Below are 22,847 nucleotides of genomic sequence, written 5' to 3' on the forward strand. Positions count from 1 at the left end.
TTTGCTTAGACTCAAGGGATCCACACATTGTAGTTTCTACTACCCATGACCAAAGGATTCCCCTTATCTGTGCTTCTTCAAATATTTAAAATACACACACAAAGTTACATAACACATGACTGTGTGTAGGAAACTCCTAGGAAGAAGGTGGTGACACTGTTGAGAATTGGGTTTCTTCAGGGGAATCATTCTGGAATTCGTTGTACAAACCTCGCCGAAACCCACTGAATTTTATGCCTTAAAGTTGTGAGCTGTGCCAGGGATGTGACTTGGAGGAAGTGTGTTTTCCTAGCATGTGTGAACCTCTGGGTTTGATCCCCAGAATCACACACACACACACACACACACACAGAGAGAGAGAGGGGGGGGGGGGGAGGGGGGGGGGGGGGGAGGGAGAGGGAGAGGGAGAGAGAGAGAGATGATGGAATGATGAGAATGGTTTTATGGTGAGTTCTGCTCAATTAAAATGGAGAAAATTTTAAGGACTGAGTGAGCATTTGACATCTTTATTCCTTCCACAGGAAGTTGTCAAAGGAATCACGAAGAACTGGAAATGATTTATTTCAGAAACATACAAGGCTAGTAAGATCAAGGGTAGATAATGTGGCCATCACCCTTTAACAGAAGAAATGGTAACCTGGTTTAGCTGTTCAACTACAGACATGAATAGGGATATCAGTACTTAATGACAATCACTACCATTCCCTGGGGACGGGGCCTCCTTTGATTTAGACATCGTGAGACAGCGTTCGAGCTGTCACGTCCAGGAACGCTGTGACGTCCAGCTCAGGCACAGCGTCTTCAGCTCACTTGCCAGATGACCAAGAATCATACACTAATTTGGCTGCGACCAGGTCTTCCACTGCCATCCCTGGAATGGACAGAAATTTGCTTCACTTTTTTTGTCAGGACGACTTTGCCCTCAAACAACCCTGGCTATCTTCTGATGCCCTTTGTGCCTGCTAACTCCATAGTGATAACCACAACTGCTGCCCAGAGGTTCGCCCAGACTTGGCAGAGAAAGGGCTGATCAAGGAAAGGAGGCTGACACTAAGCAAGAAGTGTCCACATTTTCTAACCTCTAAGGCCGAATTGAGAGGCCAACAACCTTTCACTCAAGGCTCAGTAAATAGTTTAAGCTCTGTATGTCATATAGTCTGAATCATACGGCCCAGTTCTGCTTTTATAGTAGCAAAGTAGCCACGGTTACAAGGAAAGCAAATGAGACTGTCTTTTGGTAAGATCGTATTCATGGACACTACAACTTGAATTCACCACTCTCTCCATCCCCTCCCCTGAAGTATGGGGAGGCCTATGTTGGTGTTAGTAATCTTCCTCTTCCACAGCTCAGTTGTTCATCTTATTGGGGATTTTTGTTTGTTTGTTTGTTTGTTTTTGTTGTTGTTATGAGTCAGGGTCTTGTGCTGAGCTTGCTGATTTGGCTAGATTAGTTGTTCAGTGAACCCTAGGGATCCTCACATTTCTGCCTCTACGACACCAGAATTACAGACCCATCCATGTGCTGCCATACCTGGCACTTTATACAGGTCCTGGGAGATCCAAATTCAGCTCTTCCTGCTTATGTGGCAAGTATAGTTTTCCCAACGAATCTACCTCCCCGCCCAGTCTTTCCCATCATTCTCATGTGTCCCAAGAGCTAGTCTTTATTTGTCCACCCCAATCATTTAAAAATATAGACACTAATTGTGGCTCATGGCTCATATAACTACAGGTAGTTGGCAGGGTTGGATCTACAGGCCTACACTTTGCTGACCCGGGACCATTACAAATCCTGTCTCTTTAGCATCTCCTGTTTGTCTTCAAAATGTTGAATATCCCTAATCCAAAAATTTGTATTCTGAAATATTACATAGTCTGAAACTCTTTAAGATAATGTTGAAATTCAAATTTTTTTTATGGTTTGGGATGAGTTTTTCATATTGGGCAAAGGGCAGGGTCTTAGTCAGTCAATAATCTATAAACATTCTCCATAATACAAAAAGGATCCAATATGAAACATGTACGGGTACAAGTATTTCAGATAAGATGTGTTCAGTCTGTAATTTTAAGACATGAGCCTTAGTTTTTGTACCCAATATTCTATGAGAAGCTCGGCATATATCAGCTAGAAGAGAGAGTGTGTCAATAAACTTGAGATGGGAATACAAAATTTGTCAAATAAGTGGATTCCTACAGTATTTGTCTCTTTAATGAGGCCAGCTAACCTTCCAGACTCAACTGGATCAGTGGGATGTCGTTGGACCAGGTACTAGATGAAATTTACTAACTTCGTTGGTCTTTTGGTGCACAAAAAAATAAAATAAGAAAGAACTTAACTACCTGTCAAGGCCTGGATCTAACTGATGGTATAGTGCTGGGTGGCCAGAGCACACTTTCAATCACATGTTAAGATCATACATGCATACATGTTAATATCATATATGCCTACAATATGATCAAATCCATACCCCCTTTCCTTGCTTCCAACCCCTTCCCATCTCTACATCCTCTTTCTCTCCCAACTTTCTGCATTTCATTTTAAAAAATAAGTCTCCTTGGTGATACTTGTATGTACATGGCATCCTCTCAAGGGCCACATCCTAGAAGAGCACTGACTTTCAACCCCCAATCTGCCATCAGTTGCCAACAGCGTCTAAGCTAGGGGACGGGGCAGGCTGGTCTTTCGGCTGGGTTGCACTTGTGCAGGTCTTATGCCTGGGGTCCCAGCAGTGGGAATTCATGCATGCAGCAATCCTCTCACAGTCAGCAAATGCAATTTCACTGTAGTGGCCACACTGCTGGCTGGAACAGTCCTTGTATGGTTTTTTCATTTGTCTTTTGGTTTGGTTTGGTTTGAGACAGAGTGTTTATATATAATCCTGGCTGCACTGGAACTTGCTATGAAGATCAGACTAGCCTTAAACTCACAGGGATCTGCCTCTGCCTTTTTAGTGTTGGGATTAAAAGTGTGTGCCATCACAGCCAGCCATCTAGAGTACTTTTATAACTGTGGCAAATATTAAATGTTTCTGCTGCTCAGTATGAAGAAGTATGGAAAGTCTTGGAAATGTCCACTTAGTAATGGTTAATACTTTAAAAAAGTAAAGGTAATAGCTGATTATCACTTTGGTTCCCATATACATCTGCTTCTTTAACCGTGGCAGAATGGGGGAGTTATCCAGGGGCAGACTGTCCACTGGGACCCCCACCCTCCATCAAGTTTCTACCCATTTCAGTCGATGTAGTTTGGACTTCTCATGGTTGCCTGTTACTAAGCATTAAGTGGGACGTAGGGAAGGGGAAATGAAAGGGTCTCAGACCGTAACTTCCTGTCTCAGTCTCCTTTGAGGCAGGTGTCCCTGTCATTTCCCTTTAGCTGTTAACAGTTTTGTCCCTGCTCTCTTCCTCTAATGGATACTGACTTCTGAATTCATTTATGTCTAACCAAGTGATTTAGTACAACATTGGCTGTGCACAATTTCTGCCCCCTTGTATATATCACTGGACTGTCACAAGAACTCAGGGTGACAGGTGGCGAAGAAACTGTGGCTCTGAGCCATCAGGTCACTTGCCTAAGGTTACATATCCAGTGCATGATACAGAAGGAATGTAATCCACGCTCGCCCAACTCCAGAGTTTATAGGCTTACCTAATCCACCCAAACATGTAAATGATTGATCCAAATGGTAGACTCTGTAACGATTCACCCACAGAGCCTGGTAACCCATTCATCTTTCCCTTCCCCACCTTATGCTTTGGTTGGATTTGTGCCCAGGGAACAATTCATGAGTCTTACCCAAAGACTTGAACACCGTGGTCTTCTCACAGTGCGCAGGCTTTGCTCCTGAAACCACTTCTCCAAGCTCAGCAAAGATGTCAGCCTGTGAAACAAATGCATGCTAACTAGGACAGAAACCATCATCCTATACAGGGCTAGCTTCTGAAGCCAGTGTAGGACGCCCCTGAACAGGAGAGAATAAAATTGATTTTTAAAAGACCGTGTGAGAACTAGAAGAGGTTAAAAAGATGTCCTCTGCCACCCTTTGTGGACAGCACCTGTGTTTTTGATGCCATAAACACAGAGATCGTTGTGTATGGGTGGCTTCCTGCCAGGTTCCTGTCTGTGAAGAAACTGACCATGCACTTTGGCAGCCTCTGCTTGCTTCCATAACCTGATTATAAGTGGGGATAGGCAGCCAGAGGATACAAAGTCTTAGTAAGGTTTCCAGGCTGCAACAGACTTCCCATCCTACTGCCTTATAGCACAGCAAACCAGAAAAAAATATCAATTCTCCCTCCAGGCAGAAGGACAGGAAGACACATGTCATAGCCATATGGCTATGTTTTTCTGGAAAGGAATTTAAAATGCTGCAAGATGTTTGGGAATGTCTTCCTTACAGGGCGGTGAGGTGACCAAAGTCCAGAGGGGAAGGCAGTGAAACCCTGGGAACCAAGCCAGGGCCAGCCAGTGGTTCCGCTGTTGAGAGAGGCTCACCCCTGACAACAGAACATCTCCTGACTCCTTCAGGGCAGCCTCCCGGGAGTCCACATACAGCACTGCTTGCTTCATGAGCTCGTCATCCAGTTCTCGCCAGTCAGGTCTGCTGGCTCCAACAGCTACGAGATAACAAAACAGACTCTGAGGCCGGGAAATTCCCAGGGCACATTAGTAGAAAGAGCTGAGCAGGGGCCAGTAGCAATATTTAGACCCAAATGTCTCTTATTTCCTAGACCACACTCTTCCCAGTAAGTAATATAGAATACTTTTTAAAAAAAATAACACCTACCATTTCCTCTCTTCTTTTAAAGATTATTTGTATGTGTATGTTCAGGTGCATGTGTGTATGCAGATACGAGTATGTGTATGTGCAGGTGCATCTGAAGGTCAGATGTTCAGGGCGTTGTTCCGCAAGATGGCTGTCTACCCTGTTTTGTGAGACAGAGCCCCTCACTGGGACACACAGCTTTCTGCTCAGGCTCAGCTGATTGGCAAGTGAGCCCCGGGAACTGTTCGGTTTCCAACTTCCCAGCATTGAGATTACAGATGCACACCTCCATGTCTGGGGATTAACTCAGGCCCAGTGCTCACATGGTGAGCATCTGATGGACTAAGCCATCACCTAAGCACTCCTTTTCTACCTCACACCCCCCCTTCATTCCTGTAAGTTCTTATGGTCACTTAGCTGCACTCATTTTTAAAAACCATTTATTTTTATTATTTTAAATGTGTGTGTGTGTGTGTGTGTGTGTGTGTGTGTGTGTGTGTGTGTGTATGCGTCAGGTATGGGTATGTGGATGTAAAGGTAGGTGCTTGAGGACATGGCAGATGCTCCTTAACTGGCATTACAGGCAGCCATGGGCTACTCAACACAGATGGAAGGAGTGGAGCTTGGGTCTTCTGCAAGACCAGTACAGTCTTAACAGCTGAGCCATATCTCCAGCCCAGCATTCACTTATAAGGTAAATACTCTCTGCGTTATATTTTCTATCCACGCTATTTATGGACCTCAATACTCTTCAGTGTCTAATTTCCACTCACAGATGCATACATTGAAGCTGTGACAAGATCAGGGCCTACCCAACTTATCAGTGAATCTGGGTCTGAGAGCCCCAGGCTCTCACCCTTGCTGGCAGTGACAGCTAATTGCAGAAACCACACAAAGAGACCCCCTGCTACTTATCCTGCTTATCTTGACTTGCCCCTCAGTCATTGCCTTCTTCACCCAAAACTGTTTTCTCTTATCATGACAAAGAGCCTAGTGTTAAGACAGGGAGGGCTGTAACTAGCTCAGCAGCACAGCATCTACCCTGCATATATGAGCCCCTAAACTCAATCCCAATACTTCTGGGGGTCAGGTGGAGAAAAAGGAAACCTGGCCTTGATTATGATTGCCTTGACATCTTGAAACTGATGATGGGGAGATGACCTAGTGGGTGAAGCACATGTCATGCACACACATGACCACCTGAATCTCCAGAATCTGCAGAAAGCAGAATGCCATAATGCACATCAGGACCAGGAGAATCCCTGGAACCTCAAGGGCCAGTGAGCCTTGAGAACACACAGGTGAGCAATAAGAAAGCTGTCCCAAACAAAGTGGGAGCCAGAACTGGCAGCTGAGTTTGTCCTCTGACTTCCATGTGTGTGGTGGCACCCATGTGAGTGCACACACCCATTTTTTTTTATTTTTTTTATTTTTATAAGATCAGGAAGAGTCGGATAAGGAGGATGAAGGGGAGGATTGAGAGGAGGAAACAAAACCACCAAACATCTCACAAAACGCAAACTGATTATTAGGCCTTGACCTTGCCCCTTTGCAGAGACTGGAGCAATGAATCCAATCTATTATGCCTTCTGCTCCAAGGACATAGGATAATGCACAGGCTGTAACCAAATGCCTGCAGAAACAGGAAGAAATGAACAGGAACAAAGCCAACAGCCGGACTGGGAATGCTGCAGTCCTAGGCACACAGAAGAGAGTGTGTACTTTTCCAGGGAACACGCATTACCCAGCTCCAGCTAATGGCTCTTTCCAGACTGCCCTCCATCCCTACTGTTTATGAAGAGGAGCAGGAAATCTATTTGCATAGGTTATTCCTTGATATCTCTGTGGTCCAAACAAAGCAGTCTGCTGGCTGGAGCCAGCCCCAGGGGAGCTAGCTAGTCTTTGAAAATATTTTAAAGTTTTGTCCAAATACAAGGCAGCAGTTATATGCCTTCTTATGTTCTCCTTCCTGTTCTGAGCTCAGGTTTCCAGAGAGCAGTGTAACAGTGCTCACCTTGAAGGCTGTTGGGGGTTGGGGGAGGATTCTATAGAACAAACGTCCTCACTAATGGAGTTTGTAAATAAATCATAAGCTGATAGGAAAATGCCTCCTGTTTCCAGGGCTACCCCTTACCCGGCTTTCCTATAGACAGCCGCTGCCTAGCACAGGAAGAGTTCTCAGGGGCTCTGAGAGACTACGCAGACAGATGCAAGTGCACCAAACAGCAAGTCAGCAGGCTGACCCAGATCAGAACTTGGGCCTTGCTTTAATGGAGCTAGAAACAGTGAAGGGTGTGAAAGACTCACTGTTGGGATGACTAGGATGTCAGGACAGGAGTAAGGAAGTGTGATGTGTGCATGTGTACGTGTATGGGTGGGGGGTGGGGGTGGGGAAGAGTCAGGCCTGCCCTTTAGCAGCGCTGTGAGCAAGTAAAACCTGTCCTTGGTGTTTCACTGTTATCACTCGGACACACATTAATAAAGCACAATTTTATCCTAGGTCAAGGGAACATAAAAAGTATCTTGATGTCATATCAGGCAATCATATGTATATATATGATAGGTAGATAGACAGACAGACAGATAGATAGATAGATAGATAGATAGATAGATAGATAGATAGATAGATAGATAGATAGATAAGATACTATGGATAGAGAATGAATATAAAAAACTCATTGTAGCTGTCTTTGGGTATGTTGAGTCCCTATAGCAAGGATTGTGGGAGGTCCTTAGGAACTGAAAGCACCCTCCAGTTCCTTTGTCCTATAGTGCGACAGATTGAATCCTGTGACCACATGAACCTGTTAGAGGACCCTTGAGACTAGATGAGGGTATAGCCCAGTAAACATGGCTTTCATCCTTGGGAGACTTTAAGCAGAGAACCAGCCTAGTCTTGAGCAGATCCCCTGTATTAAGTTTGAAAAACAAAACCAAACCCAGTCAGTCAGCTACAGCTTCAACTCTGCCCCAGGGAACACATTTCGCCAAGAACTCTCCCTCTGGATTTCTCAAGTTCTTCCAGACAGTTCTGATTCTAAGAAGCACACCTGGATCCACCTTTTACCTGCCACCTCAGCCGCCTCTTAGCTTCTTCCTGGACCTGTGTCATGACATCAGTTCCCTGCAGACTGAGGCCTTGGCCTCATTTAGCCTAGTCCTCAAATGGTCACATTCACCCCCAGGGGCCCTTTCTTGAAATCTTGTCAGCCTGGAACATCTTCCCTTCAGCTCTTGACGTGACTTATTCTTCCTTATCATTTGGGTCACAATTCTAACTCACCCCTAGGGCAGCTTTTCAGGTAAGTGGGTCTAAAGGATCTATCTCAGCTTCTCCCTTCTGCTTCTACCACCAGGCTAGCAGTGTCCTGTTTGTTGCACAGGCTCCCCCACAGGCAGAAACTACCTAAGTCTTTCCTTGTTTGGTTTATCTTCCATCACAAGAACAAAGCCAACAGGAACGCCATGCCCTTGGATGCTCCATTTCCTGTGGCATCCCTCAGCAGCTACAACAATGGCTGGCACGAGGTGTAGATTCAGTGAACATTTATGAATGAACACATAATCTCTTGACTCTCACTTCTCATCTGCCTGAGTGTGCATGGATCTCAGCTTCGTGTTCTTGTTATTACACGGAAGAGCACTGTGACTAAATTCAATCCTTTGCTGTTTATCTGCCTGGCAGTCAGAAGCCAGACCTCTTTTTGGAGGATAATGTTAAGTACTGTTCAAGAACCCAAGTTCTGAGGGCAGACTACCTCAGTTCAAACCCAACTCTGCCCCCAACAGTCTGACTCCTGAAAGTTACTTAATCTCTCCTTGCCTTGGTTTACCCCCTATAAATTAGGGGGTCATGATAATCATTATTCCCTATCTCATCAGGTTGCTGTAAGGGTTTAGTTACTATATCTAACATATATATTATACATATAATACATATATCATAACCAAGAGGGTTGGGGAGATAGATTAAACAGTCAAGTACTTGCTGTAGAAGCACATCCAGCACCCATGTAAAAAATGTGGTCATGATTATGCATATTTCTCACACTGTGGAGTAGGTGGGCAGCAGACAGAAATAGATGATCCCAGAGTTCTCTGGACATCCAGTCTAGCTAATTAATGAGTTCTGGATTCAGTGAGAGAACTGTCTCAAAAATAAGGTGGGGAGTTACTGTGGAAGACATCCAGCATCAACACATACATACATACAAACACTTATGGGTACATATGCATGTGCACATACAAATGCACATAAAGAATTCAGGACAGCTCCTACTATAGTTAAGTATTTTATACATCCATCTTTTGCTATAATCTCTAAGGTTATTTGAAGGTCTTCAGAGGCCCCAAGTGTCCTTATGTTTAGAATACCCTTCCAACTCATCTCTTTTTTTTTTTTTTTTTTCGAGACAGGGTTTCTCTGTGTAGCCCTGGCTGTCCTGGAACTCACTCGGTAGACCAGGTTGGCCTCGAACAACTAATCTCTTATTACACATATTAAAAGCATTCATATGCCACATTAAATCCTTTTTTGTACTATAATTACTTTTGGAAATTGTTTATAGTTTTATAGGTTAAGAACAAATTATTCAGGCTGGGGTGATGGGTCTGTCATGCAAATCTTGGTGGGCACAGGAGGGAAAATTAAAAGTTTAAGGGCTACACAGAGAGACATTTGTCTCAAAAAGTCAAACAAAACCAAAATGAAGCATTATTTGTTTGTCCATTAGGATTTGAATTTTGTCACATTAAAGAATGAAGTTGTGGCTGACCATTTGTGGCCATCTTCCATCCCACAGGACATCCAGCAGTGAAATAACCACCAGTTTTACGTTTCATTTCCTTTTTACATTGGAGACACAGTTTTTCAGAACACCCATCATTCCATAGCCTTTGGATTTTGTTGAGACAGGTTCTGTGTCTGTAAGTAGCCCAGGCTAGCCTTCAACTCTCCATCTTCCTGCCTACACTTCTTAAGCATAGGCTCATACAGATACCCTTAAAAAGAAGGTGTAGATAGGAGTGGGGATAGACACCTATAAGGTAAGCACTCAGGAGGCTGAGGCAGGAGGATAGCAACTTTAAAGCACCTTTACAAATGGGCCTGGATCCAGTCTGAAAGCACGACTTACCATTGATGTGAGCCCCCGGCTTTACCCATTCACCAAATAAAATGGGCTCCGTTGCCATGGTGACTGTGATGATGACATCAGCACCTGTCACAGCCTCCTGCACTGATGAACAGACCCGAACATCTCCTTGCACTGAGCTTGCAAACTTCTCTGCGTTTTCCCTGGTGCGGTTCCACATTCTCACCTTAGAGTGGGTGACAAGAGGGTCACTGGTGTATTTCTTCCCTGCAAATGCTACACCCACCTACACTGCTCTGATGGTGACAATGGTGGCTTTAAACAATGGACATTTGATTAAGGACACAGCATTAACCGAAACAGATATCTGCTCAGACAAACAAAAATGCCTCTCCTGCCTAAACAAGGTAGACACTTTCCAGTTTTAGGCCAGGACTCAGCCTCAGTGGTTTAATGATTACAGAGAAGGTGCTAGAGCCATGTAGGCTTGGAGCCAACCCTTCCTTTGCTTTGTATTATTCCTGCCATGACTTTTCCCTTACACAGCCTCAGGTTCTACATCTGTGAAATGGGTAAAGAAAGGGTGGAACTTAGCCTATGTTTGAAACCCTGTTTTGGAGTTGCGGCAGGTACAAGATTCATGAAAAGTGTTTTGTCATGGAAGAGCTTAATCAATGAAGCATAAGGAAGGATTGAAAAGCAAATATTTTTTAGGTAAAAGGTGCAGTGGATAAAAATACCAGTGGTGGAAGCCACAATCAGAATCCTGGGAGGTGCTGTGGCGGAGGTGGGCGGGTGCTGGCGGGGTTGAGGGCTGAGCTCTTGTGAGTTTACTAAACAGTTTCAATGTCTGGATCAGAGGCCACCAGCCCTCAGCTAAGCAAGCTTCAAAGACTCTCTCATCAGGAAATACGTATGGTAAATAGAAAAATGAGCTTTACATGTAAGCTCATCAAGCAGGCTAAATGGCTCCATACACCCGGTAATAAGTCACTGGCTAACTGTGTCATCTTTCCTGATAGAAAATGGTACAACATTATGCAAAATTCACATAATCTGGAAGAGTCAACAAATATTGAGCTGCGCACAGCCAACACAGATAAAGCTGCTATACCATGCAGACAAGAGAAGCCTGGAAATCACTTGCCTGTCTTAAGAAAACCAGGTAAATGGCTAGTTTTCTTTTTTTTTCTTCTTCTTCTTCACAGTCTATATTTCCCAAGATAGCAGTATTATTTTTATCATAAAAATCCATACTTTCATCAGTCCACCCCTCACACAGGAATACATTAAAATCAAAAATATATATAATTAAACATTTCCAGTGAAGTGAGGGCCACAGAGGGGGAAGGCAGCAAGATCTGCTGCTGGCAGTGGGAGGAGGCAGTGCCTTCTGCTCACCAGGCCTCACCTCTCCCCATTTTGGATCCATAGCCTTAAATAGGTAGTCTCCTAGAGTCTTTTAAGAGAAGCATAGGGAGGAGCTGGAAATGCAGCTGATACCCAAGGAGTGTCACAGAATCACTTGGGTGGCTGGTGACACTCCTCAGGTGTGTGTCCTGGGAGCCATGAGTCTGAAAACAGGTGACCAGGCCTCACAGTCCTTCTGGGGATGTCATAAGGACATAAGGATAAGGATGACCCATGCCAGACTCAGCCCCACTGTGTAGCCTCTGATGGACAATATTTAAAGGCCTGTGTCCCATCTCCCTGTCCCCCAGGCCCCGCTGTCACTCACCTCCTTGAAGGAGAACTGTTCTGTGAAGATCTCATAGTGACTGTACGCCTGGACTCCAGCCCCAAGGATGCACAGCACCTCACTGCCTGGGGGTTTCAAAAACTGGGAGAAACAGGGGAGGGCAAAGGTCAGTGTTTTCAGGCAACCAGGAGGCTTCAGCTACCCTCTAGAGCTGGTGGGCATCATGGAGATGTTACTTTGTGTCTGTTTGCCCTCTGTAGAGAGGGACAGGTAGGAAGGAGCCTTCACTGAATACCTACTGTGTGCTCTTATGATATCACTTGGTCTGGACAAGGACCCTCCCTATGTGATAGACACTCTTATCTGTATGTGCCTGAGTGTGTGCATTCCTGTACGTGTGTGTGTACGTGTGTGTGTGTGCGTGTGCATATGTGTGTGTGTGTGTGTGTGTGTGTATGTGCCTGTGAAGGACAGTGGTCAATCTTAGGTGTTGTTCCTCAGGAGCTATCTACCAACCAAACAATCAAAATACTTGACTTGCCATGCTAACCCTCCTTGGTACCACAACACTCCTGCTATGCCTAGGAAAGCCAGCATACCAATCCCTTGTCAGTCTTCAATTAATGAAAAAAATTCCAATCACTCCTACAGAGTCCCATATTCCTCTATTTTGTCTTTTGATATATGGTCTCATCATGTAAGTCCAGGGTGACCTATAACTCGTGGCAATCTTCCTGCCTCAGCCCCAAGTACTGGGATTACAGGTGTGCACCATCATCCCAGCTGAATACCCCACTCTAAATTTCCTTCCCTTGGCTATACCCTCTACCGACTGCCCCATCTTTCTCATGGGGTGCCTCCACACTGCTGACCACATGGCCAGGCTGCTTGCTTCACTTTCTGCTGCATGGTCCTCCAGTGTTTACTCACTGACTTCAGTATGCTCTCCAATGTCAGGGAGACCATTTCTGAATCAACTGAAATGTCATCTCTCTAGTCAGAAATACCGGTATGTGCCTGCAGACTTTGCTATGTGTGGGGCTGAAGCAAGTGAACCATTTGAAACCAAATATCTAAGTCCAAACTGGGCAACATAGTGAGACCCCATTAAAAAAAAGTCACTTCCATTCCCATATTTTCCATTTTGCTTCATTTCATCTTTCTAACATACAATGTGGAGTTTGATGGGTGTTTTTTTTTTTTTAGCAAACTGTAAACAGACTAATAATTATTTACTAATTAATAAAAAATTATAAAATAGTTAAATGTGTAATGTGTAATAAGATTTATTAATAATTAGTATATAACACACAAAAGAGCTACTTAATACTTTTTAAAAGTCAAACCTCATTCTATGTTTAATTGTTGTGTATTTGTGTAGATGTTCATGCACACATGTGTGTATGTATGCAGGCCAGATGTTGACATCTGGTGTCTCTCTCTACCACTTTTCACTCTATTTTTTTTTTTTTTGAGATAGGAAGATTGGGAATTGTGCCTATGGGGGTACTGGGAATTATGTGGCACACATTCAGTAAATTTGTGAATTACTGTGCTCACTTAGTAACTTATATTTGGTATGTGGGGTTCCAGCTATGGGCAAAGGCAGACCAAGAAGTTCCGCCCTCCTCCCCTCTCCTCTGGCCTTACCTTCGTGGCGATGGCAGACACGGCTGCTGTTCTCTTTGCGGTTATGACATTTCCATCCATGACCTTGGAGGAAGGAGAGACAGTGAGGAAGGTGCCTTCCTAGGACTGAAACTCAGAAAGGCAGCTCTATAGAAACTACAGGGAATGCTGGCCTTAGGGTCACACTCAGATCTCATTCCTCACTTATGAGCTACTTGGCTTTGGGCACTAAGAGCTATGCACTGGATTCTTCAATCTGTAAAAATGAAGATGATGCCAACAGTGCAGAGGGCAGTGAGAGCATTAAATACAGCTACATAAGGAAAGCTGGTGCATACAGTAAGCACTCGATAAACATCACCTATTTTGTTTTCATGCCCTGGGACTCTCAGATCTCCAAGCTGAAGTGAACTTCAGGGATATGAATATCACTTCCCATCTCAAGAGCTTTGGAAAGACACTATCCCCAGACACCACACTGAGAATGACTCAGGCTGACTCTCTGGCTTGGGATGTGTAGTTCAGTGGTCTTTGAACTTATATAGGTACAAAGAAAACCAACCAACCAACCAAACCAAACAAACCAACCAAACAAACAAACAAAAAAAATGGAATCCCTAGGTGGGAATCAAATTATCCTTGGCTTCCACAGCTCCTAGGAGGTTCTGATGTCTAGGGAGGACTGAGCGTTTTGTCAGCCCCGTTACTCGTCTTGGCTGGGACTCAAAAGGCAAGGGTTATTATAATTCTCATTTTACAGGAGAGAAGCTGAGTCCTATAGCTACAGAGCACTCAGCAAAGGCCCAGAGTGCCACCATCTAGTGTGAACATCCAATGCTCGAGAAGTGGGGACTCACTGCTGTGTGCAGCACAGATGTCACTGCCCCTGGATGAGCACAGGCTGAGCCGGACACTCGTCTCTAGTGGGGTAATGGACAGCTGGATTTCTTAGGGGAGTCAGACATTCAGAGAAGGAAAGGGGGTGGGAGTCTGAGAGCCTTTGAAAGACTCTAGGAGGTAAGAGTGAAAACACCAGTGTCAATCAAGTGGATCTAGGGGAGATCGCACTTACCAGTGGTGTGACCCCAAACCAAGGTTCTCACCTGAGCCTCAGGGATCTCAACAAAACTTAACAGGAAATCGTCCAGTTCATATTCAGCACCTGGCAGGCTGAGGGAGGAGGATCTCGTGTGTGTGTGTGTGTGTGTGTGTGTGTGTGTGTGTGTGTCCTGGGACACATAGCAAGCAAACAAACAGATAAGGTAGTAGAATTAGTCTTGGACTAGATACATCACTGGCTTAGATTGAAGAGGTTTGTGGTCCAGCCTTGCTTCTTATTAGGGGGTTCAGTTGAGCAAGGCTGTTGTATGCCTCACTCCTCATTCCTGAAGTGGGGATAACAATATCATGTACCTCCTGGGTGGTTTTAATTACGCAGGTAATGTGCTTAGAACTCTGCATCTCCCCTCTCCCCAATCTCTCAGTAACTGTGAGCTACTGCTTCCTTCACGCCTTGCTAGATGATAAAGATAGACGTCAGGAAGACACCCACAGGTTACTGTGTCTTCTGCTCCATATCGGGAGGGCTTCAGGGAATGTATGTTTCTTCAGCTACTGCTTTAACTCAAGCTGTGCACTTGGTGTATCTGAGTGTGTGACAAGACCATAGGCATGAATAACAGGATCATTATTTCTACAGCCAATGCTTGCCGCTGCTGTAGGCACAAGCGGCCCTAGAAACAGATGCTGTCACAGTCTCCTGTCTGGTCGCTTGCGATCATATTACTTCTCACTAGCTTCTAGGCTTAATTCTGGGCCCAAGGGACACTCTCTATTCCAGGGGAAACTTACTCTACCCTCTCTGCCCCAGGGGAGAAGAGACTGCTCACCGCCAGCAGGGAGCCATTGCTGGGATCAAAGAGAAGCACTGATGCCTGATGGGAGGGGACGTCGGTGTTGCTGTGGCCCTCGTAGAAGGTGACTAACTTGGTGGTGAGTGCATCCTCAGCCGCACTGTAGGCTGGCATTACTCCCAGGAAGCTGAGGGGGGAGGGGAGGGAAGGGAGGGGAGAGAGAGAGAGAAAGAGAGGAAGGAGGGAGGGAAGGAGTAAGGGAAGGGAGAGGAGAGAGAGGGAGGGAGGGAGGGAGGGAGAGGGAGAGAGAGAGAGAGAGAGAGAGAGAGAGAGAGAGAGAGAGAGAGAGAGAGCAGTTTCAACTCCTTCCAGTTAATGCTGTGTTCAATGAAGTCCCATTCACCTTCCCTCCTCTATTACTGCTCCGCTGGCACGGCCACTCCATTTGTGCTCATTCGCTGCCCTTCTGCCCTTTCCTGAGGCAGGACTCACGGCCTGGCGCTGGGCCAGAAAGCCATCACAATCCTGCCACTTCTTGGCTCTGTAAGCTTCAGCAAATCGCTCTACTTCTCAGTTTTCAACTAGCAGAGCGACAGCCTTGGCCTTGGTACCTCCCTTGCCAAGGACAACAGTTGAATTACAGCAGGTGGTACCTGGAAAGTGCCTTTTTGGCAGAGGCCCGCTGGGTTAGTGCCCCTTAAGCAGCAGCTGTCATTAGCAGAGATCAAACAAGTTTTCTCCTCCCTTCTCCTATCGCTTCCCTCTGCATTCCTTCGCGCCTTTCTTTCCCCTTTCCTCCATCCCCTTCTTTCTCTCACACTCACCCTCGATGCTTGGCCACAGGCACTACGGTGCGCACCGGCTGCATGACCCCTCCGTCCGGACCTTTGGAGAAGTTGGCCAGTGCGGCCTCCAGGGGAGGGATGAGGAGGCTGGAGCTGCGGAGATGGTCTTGCACCTCGTCTGCGCTCAAGAACGCTGGCGCCCGCCTCATCTCGCCGCCTGCCTTCGAACCCGGGGCCGGTACACACTCCACCTTCCAGGAGCTGAGCCCTAAAAGAGCGCACAGCCTGGGTAGCAGTGCTGGGCCGGCCTCCCGGGGCGGAGCATCGTCGCCCCGCCCCTCGGGCCCGCCCCTCCCCTGCCGCCCACCCCTACTCCTTGAGTTCCAGGGCACTTCTCCCTAGATTGGAATCAAGGCGACAGGCTGGGAGTGATAATTCTTGAGTCTGCTGTTCCCATTCCTGTAATTAGTCGTTTCCACATTCCTGGGCACGCTGCGTGTATGTGGAGAAGACTTTCTGGTTCCACCTTGACCCTCCACACCAGATCCCCTGGGGCTAGTATTGTGAGAAAGGCAGATGAGATGATGCGTACTCTCAGTGCTCTGGTGAGATGGGGCTTGGAGGGTTTTGTTATAGCTTTAATTTCGTCTATTTCTGGAGTTTTTTCTATTCCCAATCTCCCTCCCACACCACCCCTAGTCCCTAGCTGTTGTGTTAAGTGTACAGTTGACCCGGGTTGAACAAAACAACCTTCACTTTGAAGTCTCAAGGATAATGACCTCAGTTATATAAGGAGCCACAATGCAGTTTGTTTATTTGTTTTCCCCCAAGGGATTCATATTGTTTTTAAAGAGCAGGCAATAGGCAATGATGCCTAACCTTCCACCACTGATGGAGTAGTGACACCTAACCCTTGACCAGTGATGGAGAAAGTGCTTCCGGGAACTCAAAGAAGAGACTATTCTGACCCAGTGTGGTAAAGTTTCAGGAAGGAGCAAAGAAAACTAGGGGTGTAAATAATAGCAGGAACAGCCTAGCTCATTCGACTACGTCAGCATCCACTGAGGGACGGAGATGCTATGGTTAGCCTTACTATTTAAGGCTCTGGGATTTGTCCAAGGTCAATCAGCAAGTCAGCAGCAGTTAGGTTTCATTTGTGTGTGTGTGTGTGTGTGTGTGTATGTGTGTGTGTGATGTGTGCACATTTCTAAGGAAGTCAGAAGAGGGCATCAGATCTCCTGGAACTGGAGGTTACAGGCATAAGCCACCATACATGGATGCTATGAACTGAACTAGGGTCCTCTGGAAGAGTTCTAACAGTGGAGTCAACTCACTTGCCCATTTTGTTTTGTTTTGTTGAAGCTACCCTGGCTTCGAAATTCCTATGTAGGCTTTAAAATTCCTATGTAGTCAAGGACAGCCTTGACTTCCCAAATGCTAGGACAGCAGGTGTACACCACCAGAGCCAGCTTTAATTTTTATTATTATAGAAACAATACAACTATTGTTAAGTGTAGTAATAACTTAAGAGAAAGACTACTATTAATAGACTCACTAGTAATGTAGGAGAAGCTGCAGTGTCTCTCCCCTGCCTTCCCTGGAGCAGTATCTCTGCCTGGGGAAATTTTCTGCTGAGCCCTACAGATCTAGAAAGAGGTGGGTCGCTTGCTGCTCCCTAGACTGATACCAACACACTGAAGATGACAGCGGGGCACTCTGGTCCTGTCCCTAGGCTGCAGCAATATTAACTAGCAAGATTTACTGGACACACATATTAAATAAGTCAATGGTCAAGAGAAATATTAAAACAGCAAAATTTTAAAAAGGGAGAATAACAATGAACGAATCATCAAAAAATTAAATAGAAGTCAGAATAACAGACTTTAGACAATGCCAATGACTCTAAGACAGCTTCTTAATATTTATTTTTAAAAGATTGGAAATGTACAGAAGTTTTTATATGGACCTCTGAGTTCTGCTATCGCTTCAGCTGTCTTTTGGCTTTACTACGAAGCTCTGGTTCTAAAGGAGCCAGTGCGTGAGCCAAACTCAGTAGAGTGGAAATGGCTCCAGAGTGCACAGGGTAACACCCAGGCGGCTCCTTCCGGCGCGCGCCCCAGTTCCCATCGCGCACCCCAGTCCGGATCGGATCTGCGCCGCCCGGCGGTTGGCTAGAGCGTTGAGAAGAGGAGTGGTGTCCGGGTGACGCGCGCCCCCTCGTGGCCTTGGTGGTGGCTGTGGCTGTTGTGTAGTCTGAGAGGTGTGTGTCAGGGATGGACCTGCTCTGCAGCTGCCCTTAGACGCCCCAGGAGTCCAACGTGGGTCCTTCACACCCACCCACAGGAACTTAGGAGCGAATTTCATTGTGTATATGTGTTGCCAGCCTAAAAGAGAGGACTGACTGTCTAAAGCAGTGGTTCTCAACCTTCCTAACTGCGACCCTCATGTTGTGATGACCCTAACCATAAAATTATTACTACTTCACAACTATAGCTTTGCTACTGTTATGAATCATAATGTAAACATATGTGTTTTTCAGTGGTCTTAGGTGACCCCCGTGAAAGGGTCATTGAGAACTGCTAGTCTAAAGAGTTAGCGTCTGGGCTGTGCCTGTTGTGGACACCAGGTACATCAATCTCAAAGAAGATTGAGGCGGGACACTTCTAAGGGCAGAAGTCCACCGCCCTGGGTTTTGAAACAGAGCTTGGGGCTGACAAGGATTTGTTGCAGGGGTTGACTGCAGTTCACTAGAGGAGACTGTGCTGGTGACTCCCATAGTAAGAGGCTGTATGCGGAACGTATGTGCGTAAGTAACCCACGCATTCTGGAGGCTGAGCCAGGATTTACAGCATGTTTGAGGGCAAACAAGGCTACAACACAAGACTGCCACAGAAAGCAAACAGAGGAAAAGGGCCCGTAGGCATTCTTGGGGGTTTTATGATAGGCACGTGTCGGTGCTTGTTTGCCTTACCCCCGTTAACCTCCTGACTCTTGGCTTGGCTAGTTTAATTATGGCCCCTTCTCTTCCCTCCCCTCCCGCCCCTTTATTATTTTTAAGACCTGGCCGACCTTGTACTCATTATGTAGCCCAAGCTGTCGTCAAATTCATGGCAGTCCTCCATAGTTCTGGGATTAACAGCATGCACCACCCCACCTAGCATGACTCCATTTGGACTATGTTTACAGTTTAGGGGCTAGAACGAAGAATTCTGGGATCCAAGATTAGCTTAAGGCAAGTCACTTGACTTCTGTGTCTCCTCTACAGTGAGAAATAATTCTTTAATAATCTCACGAGTTTAAAACATTACAGTAACACACAACATAAGTTTAACCATATTTTCAGTGTTCTTTACCACACTCATAATGTCTCTGCTAGTTCCAGAACATTTCAGCACTCCTAAAATAAATCCTGCACTTATTAAGCAGTTGCTCTCCACTGCCTACTCCCCGCTGCCCCTGGCAACTGCTGCTCCTTTAGTGTGTCTGGATTAGTGGAGTCTGGACAATTCATATGAATGGAATCATATACGCTTGGCTTAGCATGTTGCTTTCAAGGTTCCTGCTTGTTGTAACAGGTACCATATATCATTCCTTATACGGGCAAATGAGACTCCATGGTGGGGAATTGCCTCATCATATGGAGTTGTTAATCAGTTGTACGGACTTTGGGGTTACGATGACACCGTGAACATTTTTTACATGTTTTATTTTACGTTTATTTAATGTGTGTGCACATATGTGGAGGTCAGAGGACAGCATGTGGGACTCAGTCCTCTCCTTCCACCATGTGGGTTCCAGGGATCCAGTTCAGCCCACCAACCTTGACAGCAGGCATCCTTGCCTGCTAAGCCATCTCACTGGCCCTATACATTTTTAAGGGGGGAGGGGAGACAGGATATGGACATAGTTATATTTTCTAGGAGTGAAACTGAAGGATCATATAGACATTGGACATTTAGCATTGCCAGAAGTAAGCCCAACGATCTGCTTTCCAATATGCCCTGCCCCACTCACCACCAATGGGCAATGGTTTCAGTTTCCTCCCCTCTTGGCGCACATTATTTTCTAATTTATTCTTGATATAGAATGTGAAGTGTACGGCATGGGAAACAGAAGACCATTGAGCATTTAGTTTTCATTTTTCTGAGTACTAATGTGGGGATCTTTTAATGAGACCTTTGGCTATCTGTTTCTTTGTGTCTCTTTAGGACTCATTTTTATTTGTATATTAGGACTGTATTTAGCCTCTCATTTATTTGGTTTGTCTTTTGTTTCATTGTAAGGGCTACTCGCTATGTTCAGGATCTGATTTGGCAACGCTTCCTTCCTTCCACTCTTTGTCCCAGCATGCATTGTTAAGTGATGACTTACAGCTTCTGTTTATTCTCAGAGTCTGGTGTTTGTGCCACCACTCCTGTCACTGACCATTCTGTGACCAGTGTATGAGGTTCAAACCCAATTTCACGCCTCTGCACTGAGATTGTTAGTTAAGCACATTTGTTGAAAATAGTGTTCTTTCTCCGGTGAATGAGGTAGCGTGATGTCCGTCAACCCTTGTGCATGGAGTGTTTCCAGACTCTGCTTGTGTTTTTCTCAGTTTCGATCTATGCTGATGGTGATTGACAAGCTGCCGAAAGTGTTGGTATCGGGAAGCATGGGCCTGCCAACTCGATGCCTTCCACACACAGTTTCTCCATTCAGTATTCCGAGGATCAGCCTGTTCAAGCAGCTGGGGTTTGAGCTGAAGACCAACTTCGGGGTGTTTCTGCTGTGACAGTGGCTGGTCTCTCAGTGTGTGAATACAGGGTTGTCCTTTGTTTCTTTCGGTCTTAGCCTTCTTTCCCCCCCCCCGCCCCCCCCCCCCCCCCGCGCTTCCCTTCTTGCTTTGTTAAAGTCTTATGCTCTCTCAGCTTAATTTATTAAGTATTTTACTTTCTGATGGTCTTGTAAATGGAATTGGATTTTTAAGACTGTTTGTTACTAGTAAATAGAAACAAGGATTTTTTTTTTTTTTTATATGTTCATCTTGTTTCCTTCAACTTGTCTGAGAGTATAAGCTTAAGCTAGTACTTTCTTTTTCGGGCTCATAAGCATTTTCTATATGTAATATTGTGTGTTACATCTCTTTAAAAAGTAAAGTTTATTATTTTCCTTTATAATTTCAATGACTGATTTCTTTCCCCTCTTCTCTGCTGGGCTGTAGCTCGCGCATGGGCGTGGGTCCTGTTGGGCTATATTCCTGCGTATCTGCCACGACTCGGGAAGGCAGAAGCATGGGAATTTGACTGAGTTCACTCCAGGCGGCTCTGGGCAGACGCTGGGCTGAGAAGCTGCAGGGTTCTGCCTGAGCGTAGAGAGGTCTCAGCCTGAAGTCCCACGGGGGCAGAGCTCCTGAGTGAGAGTCTCTGGACTGAAGTGGCTGACTGGGAGGCCAGTGGTCTCTGTCCTTGGGCTCCCAGAGGCTGCTAGGAGCTGCTGAGACAGAGGGCATACAGGCTGGAATGGCCTGTAGCTGAGAGAGACTAGAGGGAGAGCTCTGGCGGTGCCCAGCAGGGTGAGAGACTCTTGGTTAACAAGACTCGCTTGGCTGGGTCAGCTAGGTTGTTTGAGTTGGCAGTCTCTGTGTTAGGAACGTAGAGAAGTCTTCTAGTGGGAGATCCGGCTCCATAATCAAAGGCCTTCTCCATGGTTCCTCACCGTGGAACCTCATAGACATGAGGAAGTCCATGGTTTTAAAAGGTTTACTGTCATGGTGGAAAGTAGATGTGGTTGTACTCCCCACCCCATTTTTCAGGGCAGACCTGAGTTAAATAGGGAGGGAGGAAGGAGGAAGGTCTGGGAAGGAATGCTTAATTGGCTATGCCCTCTGGCCTTTAGGTATCTCATTAATATAGAGATCTCTCAAGGCCCTGAGGCCTATAGTCACACCCTCTATCTGTGCTCGGTGACACAAACCTCTCTTTGGGAGGGGCTGTAGGGGCATTGCCCTATGTGACTGAAAGGCAAGGATCAATGGAGGTCCTTGGTTGCGTGTCAGGTGCCAGGAGTCTGGGAGTACGGCGAAATGTATGCCATCCCTTGCAGGGTCTCGGTCATCTCTAGCCAGTGCTCCACTGGAAACCAAGCCATCCTTTCACGGTCCCACACTTCTCTGCCTCCTTTCCTTCTTTTCTCTCTCCTTTTTTGCCTCATTTCTTCTCCCATTCTTCTTTAACTTAGTTTCATTTTGCCTGGTTGCTTTGGTTCACACTTCCATCTCTATATGGAGCAGGAGAGTCGATGCAGACAGCCTTATCTTCTTGTAGCCCGAGGATGTTATTCACTGTTGAATAGGATGTATCTGTTATATTGAGGAACTACACTTCTGCTCCTCCTTTGTCAAGTGTCCGTAACCGATACCTCTTCTACCTCAGTTGAGATGATCACCAGCGGGTGTGGAAGAGAGGCAACATGCCCAGCAGTGGACAGCCAGGCGAGCTTCTGAAAGGCTTCAGTTCCAACTCCAGTGTGCATTTATTTTATACTCTAAAACTGCAAGGTGAGGTGAGCAGGCAGGCAAGCAGGACATGGCATTTAGCTTTTTGTTTTTCAAAGTATATATTACAGTTGACAGGTGTTAAGTGCCAAGTTGCTAAAGACAATAACCACCTTGGGGCTGGAAGTTTTCAATGGCATTGGTACCTGTCCAGGTAGCTCTGTCTAGGTAACAAGGTGAAGTGATGTCTGGTATTAAGAGGTACAAGCAGTGCTTTCACCAAATAAATCCATAAATCAATATCTAATAATCAGTCTTTTCTACCTTATTCTACTTCAGTGTGGCCACATGTTGTGTTAGAAGGATGAGCCTTCTTAGGTTGGATTATTTGCACTCCTGAGATAAATCCAACTGTCATTTGATACAAAATGCTTAAATATTTTTCTGGATTCTGTTAATCCAGAACTATTAAGTACTCTTTAGGGTTCTGCATTTGCATTGTTAAGTTCTATTAGTCTGTAGTTTGCACATGATGTTTTTCTCTGGT

At 45.7% G+C, this 22,847-nt stretch overlaps 1 protein-coding gene across 1 annotated transcript; it reads right to left on the reverse strand.

Annotated features, from left to right (window-relative positions):
- Window positions 1–486: 486 nt before the first annotated feature.
- Window positions 487–16,107, reverse strand: Crym (crystallin mu). Its single transcript, XM_028764281.1, has 8 exons — window positions 15,865–16,107; window positions 15,077–15,227; window positions 13,209–13,271; window positions 11,598–11,699; window positions 9,902–10,085; window positions 4,496–4,617; window positions 3,797–3,881; window positions 487–871 (listed from the first exon to the last, which is right to left on the reverse strand). The coding sequence occupies exons 1-8, from the start codon at window positions 16,032–16,034 to the stop codon at window positions 807–809; spliced, it is 942 nt and encodes a 313-aa protein (XP_028620114.1). The 5' UTR covers window positions 16,035–16,107; the 3' UTR covers window positions 487–806.
- Window positions 16,108–22,847: the final 6,740 nt, after the last annotated feature.

The sequence above is a fragment of the Grammomys surdaster genome, unplaced genomic scaffold (assembly GCF_004785775.1).
Source record: "Grammomys surdaster isolate TR1022 unplaced genomic scaffold, NIH_TR_1.0 142, whole genome shotgun sequence".
Classification (NCBI taxonomy): domain Eukaryota; kingdom Metazoa; phylum Chordata; class Mammalia; order Rodentia; family Muridae; genus Grammomys; species Grammomys surdaster.

Coding starts and splice junctions, on each gene's coding strand:
- Crym (XM_028764281.1), bottom strand. CDS start 16,034: ATGAGGCGGGCGCCAGCGTTCTTGAGCGCAGACGAGGTGCAAGACCAT. Junction 15,228..15,864: donor CCTGTGGCCAAGCATCGAGG/GTGAGTGTGAGA, acceptor CTCCCCCCTCAG/CTTCCTGGGAGTAATGCCAG. Junction 872..3,796: donor CACGGTGTTCAAGTCTTTGG/GTAAGACTCATG, acceptor TGTCCATTCCAG/GGATGGCAGTGGAAGACCTG.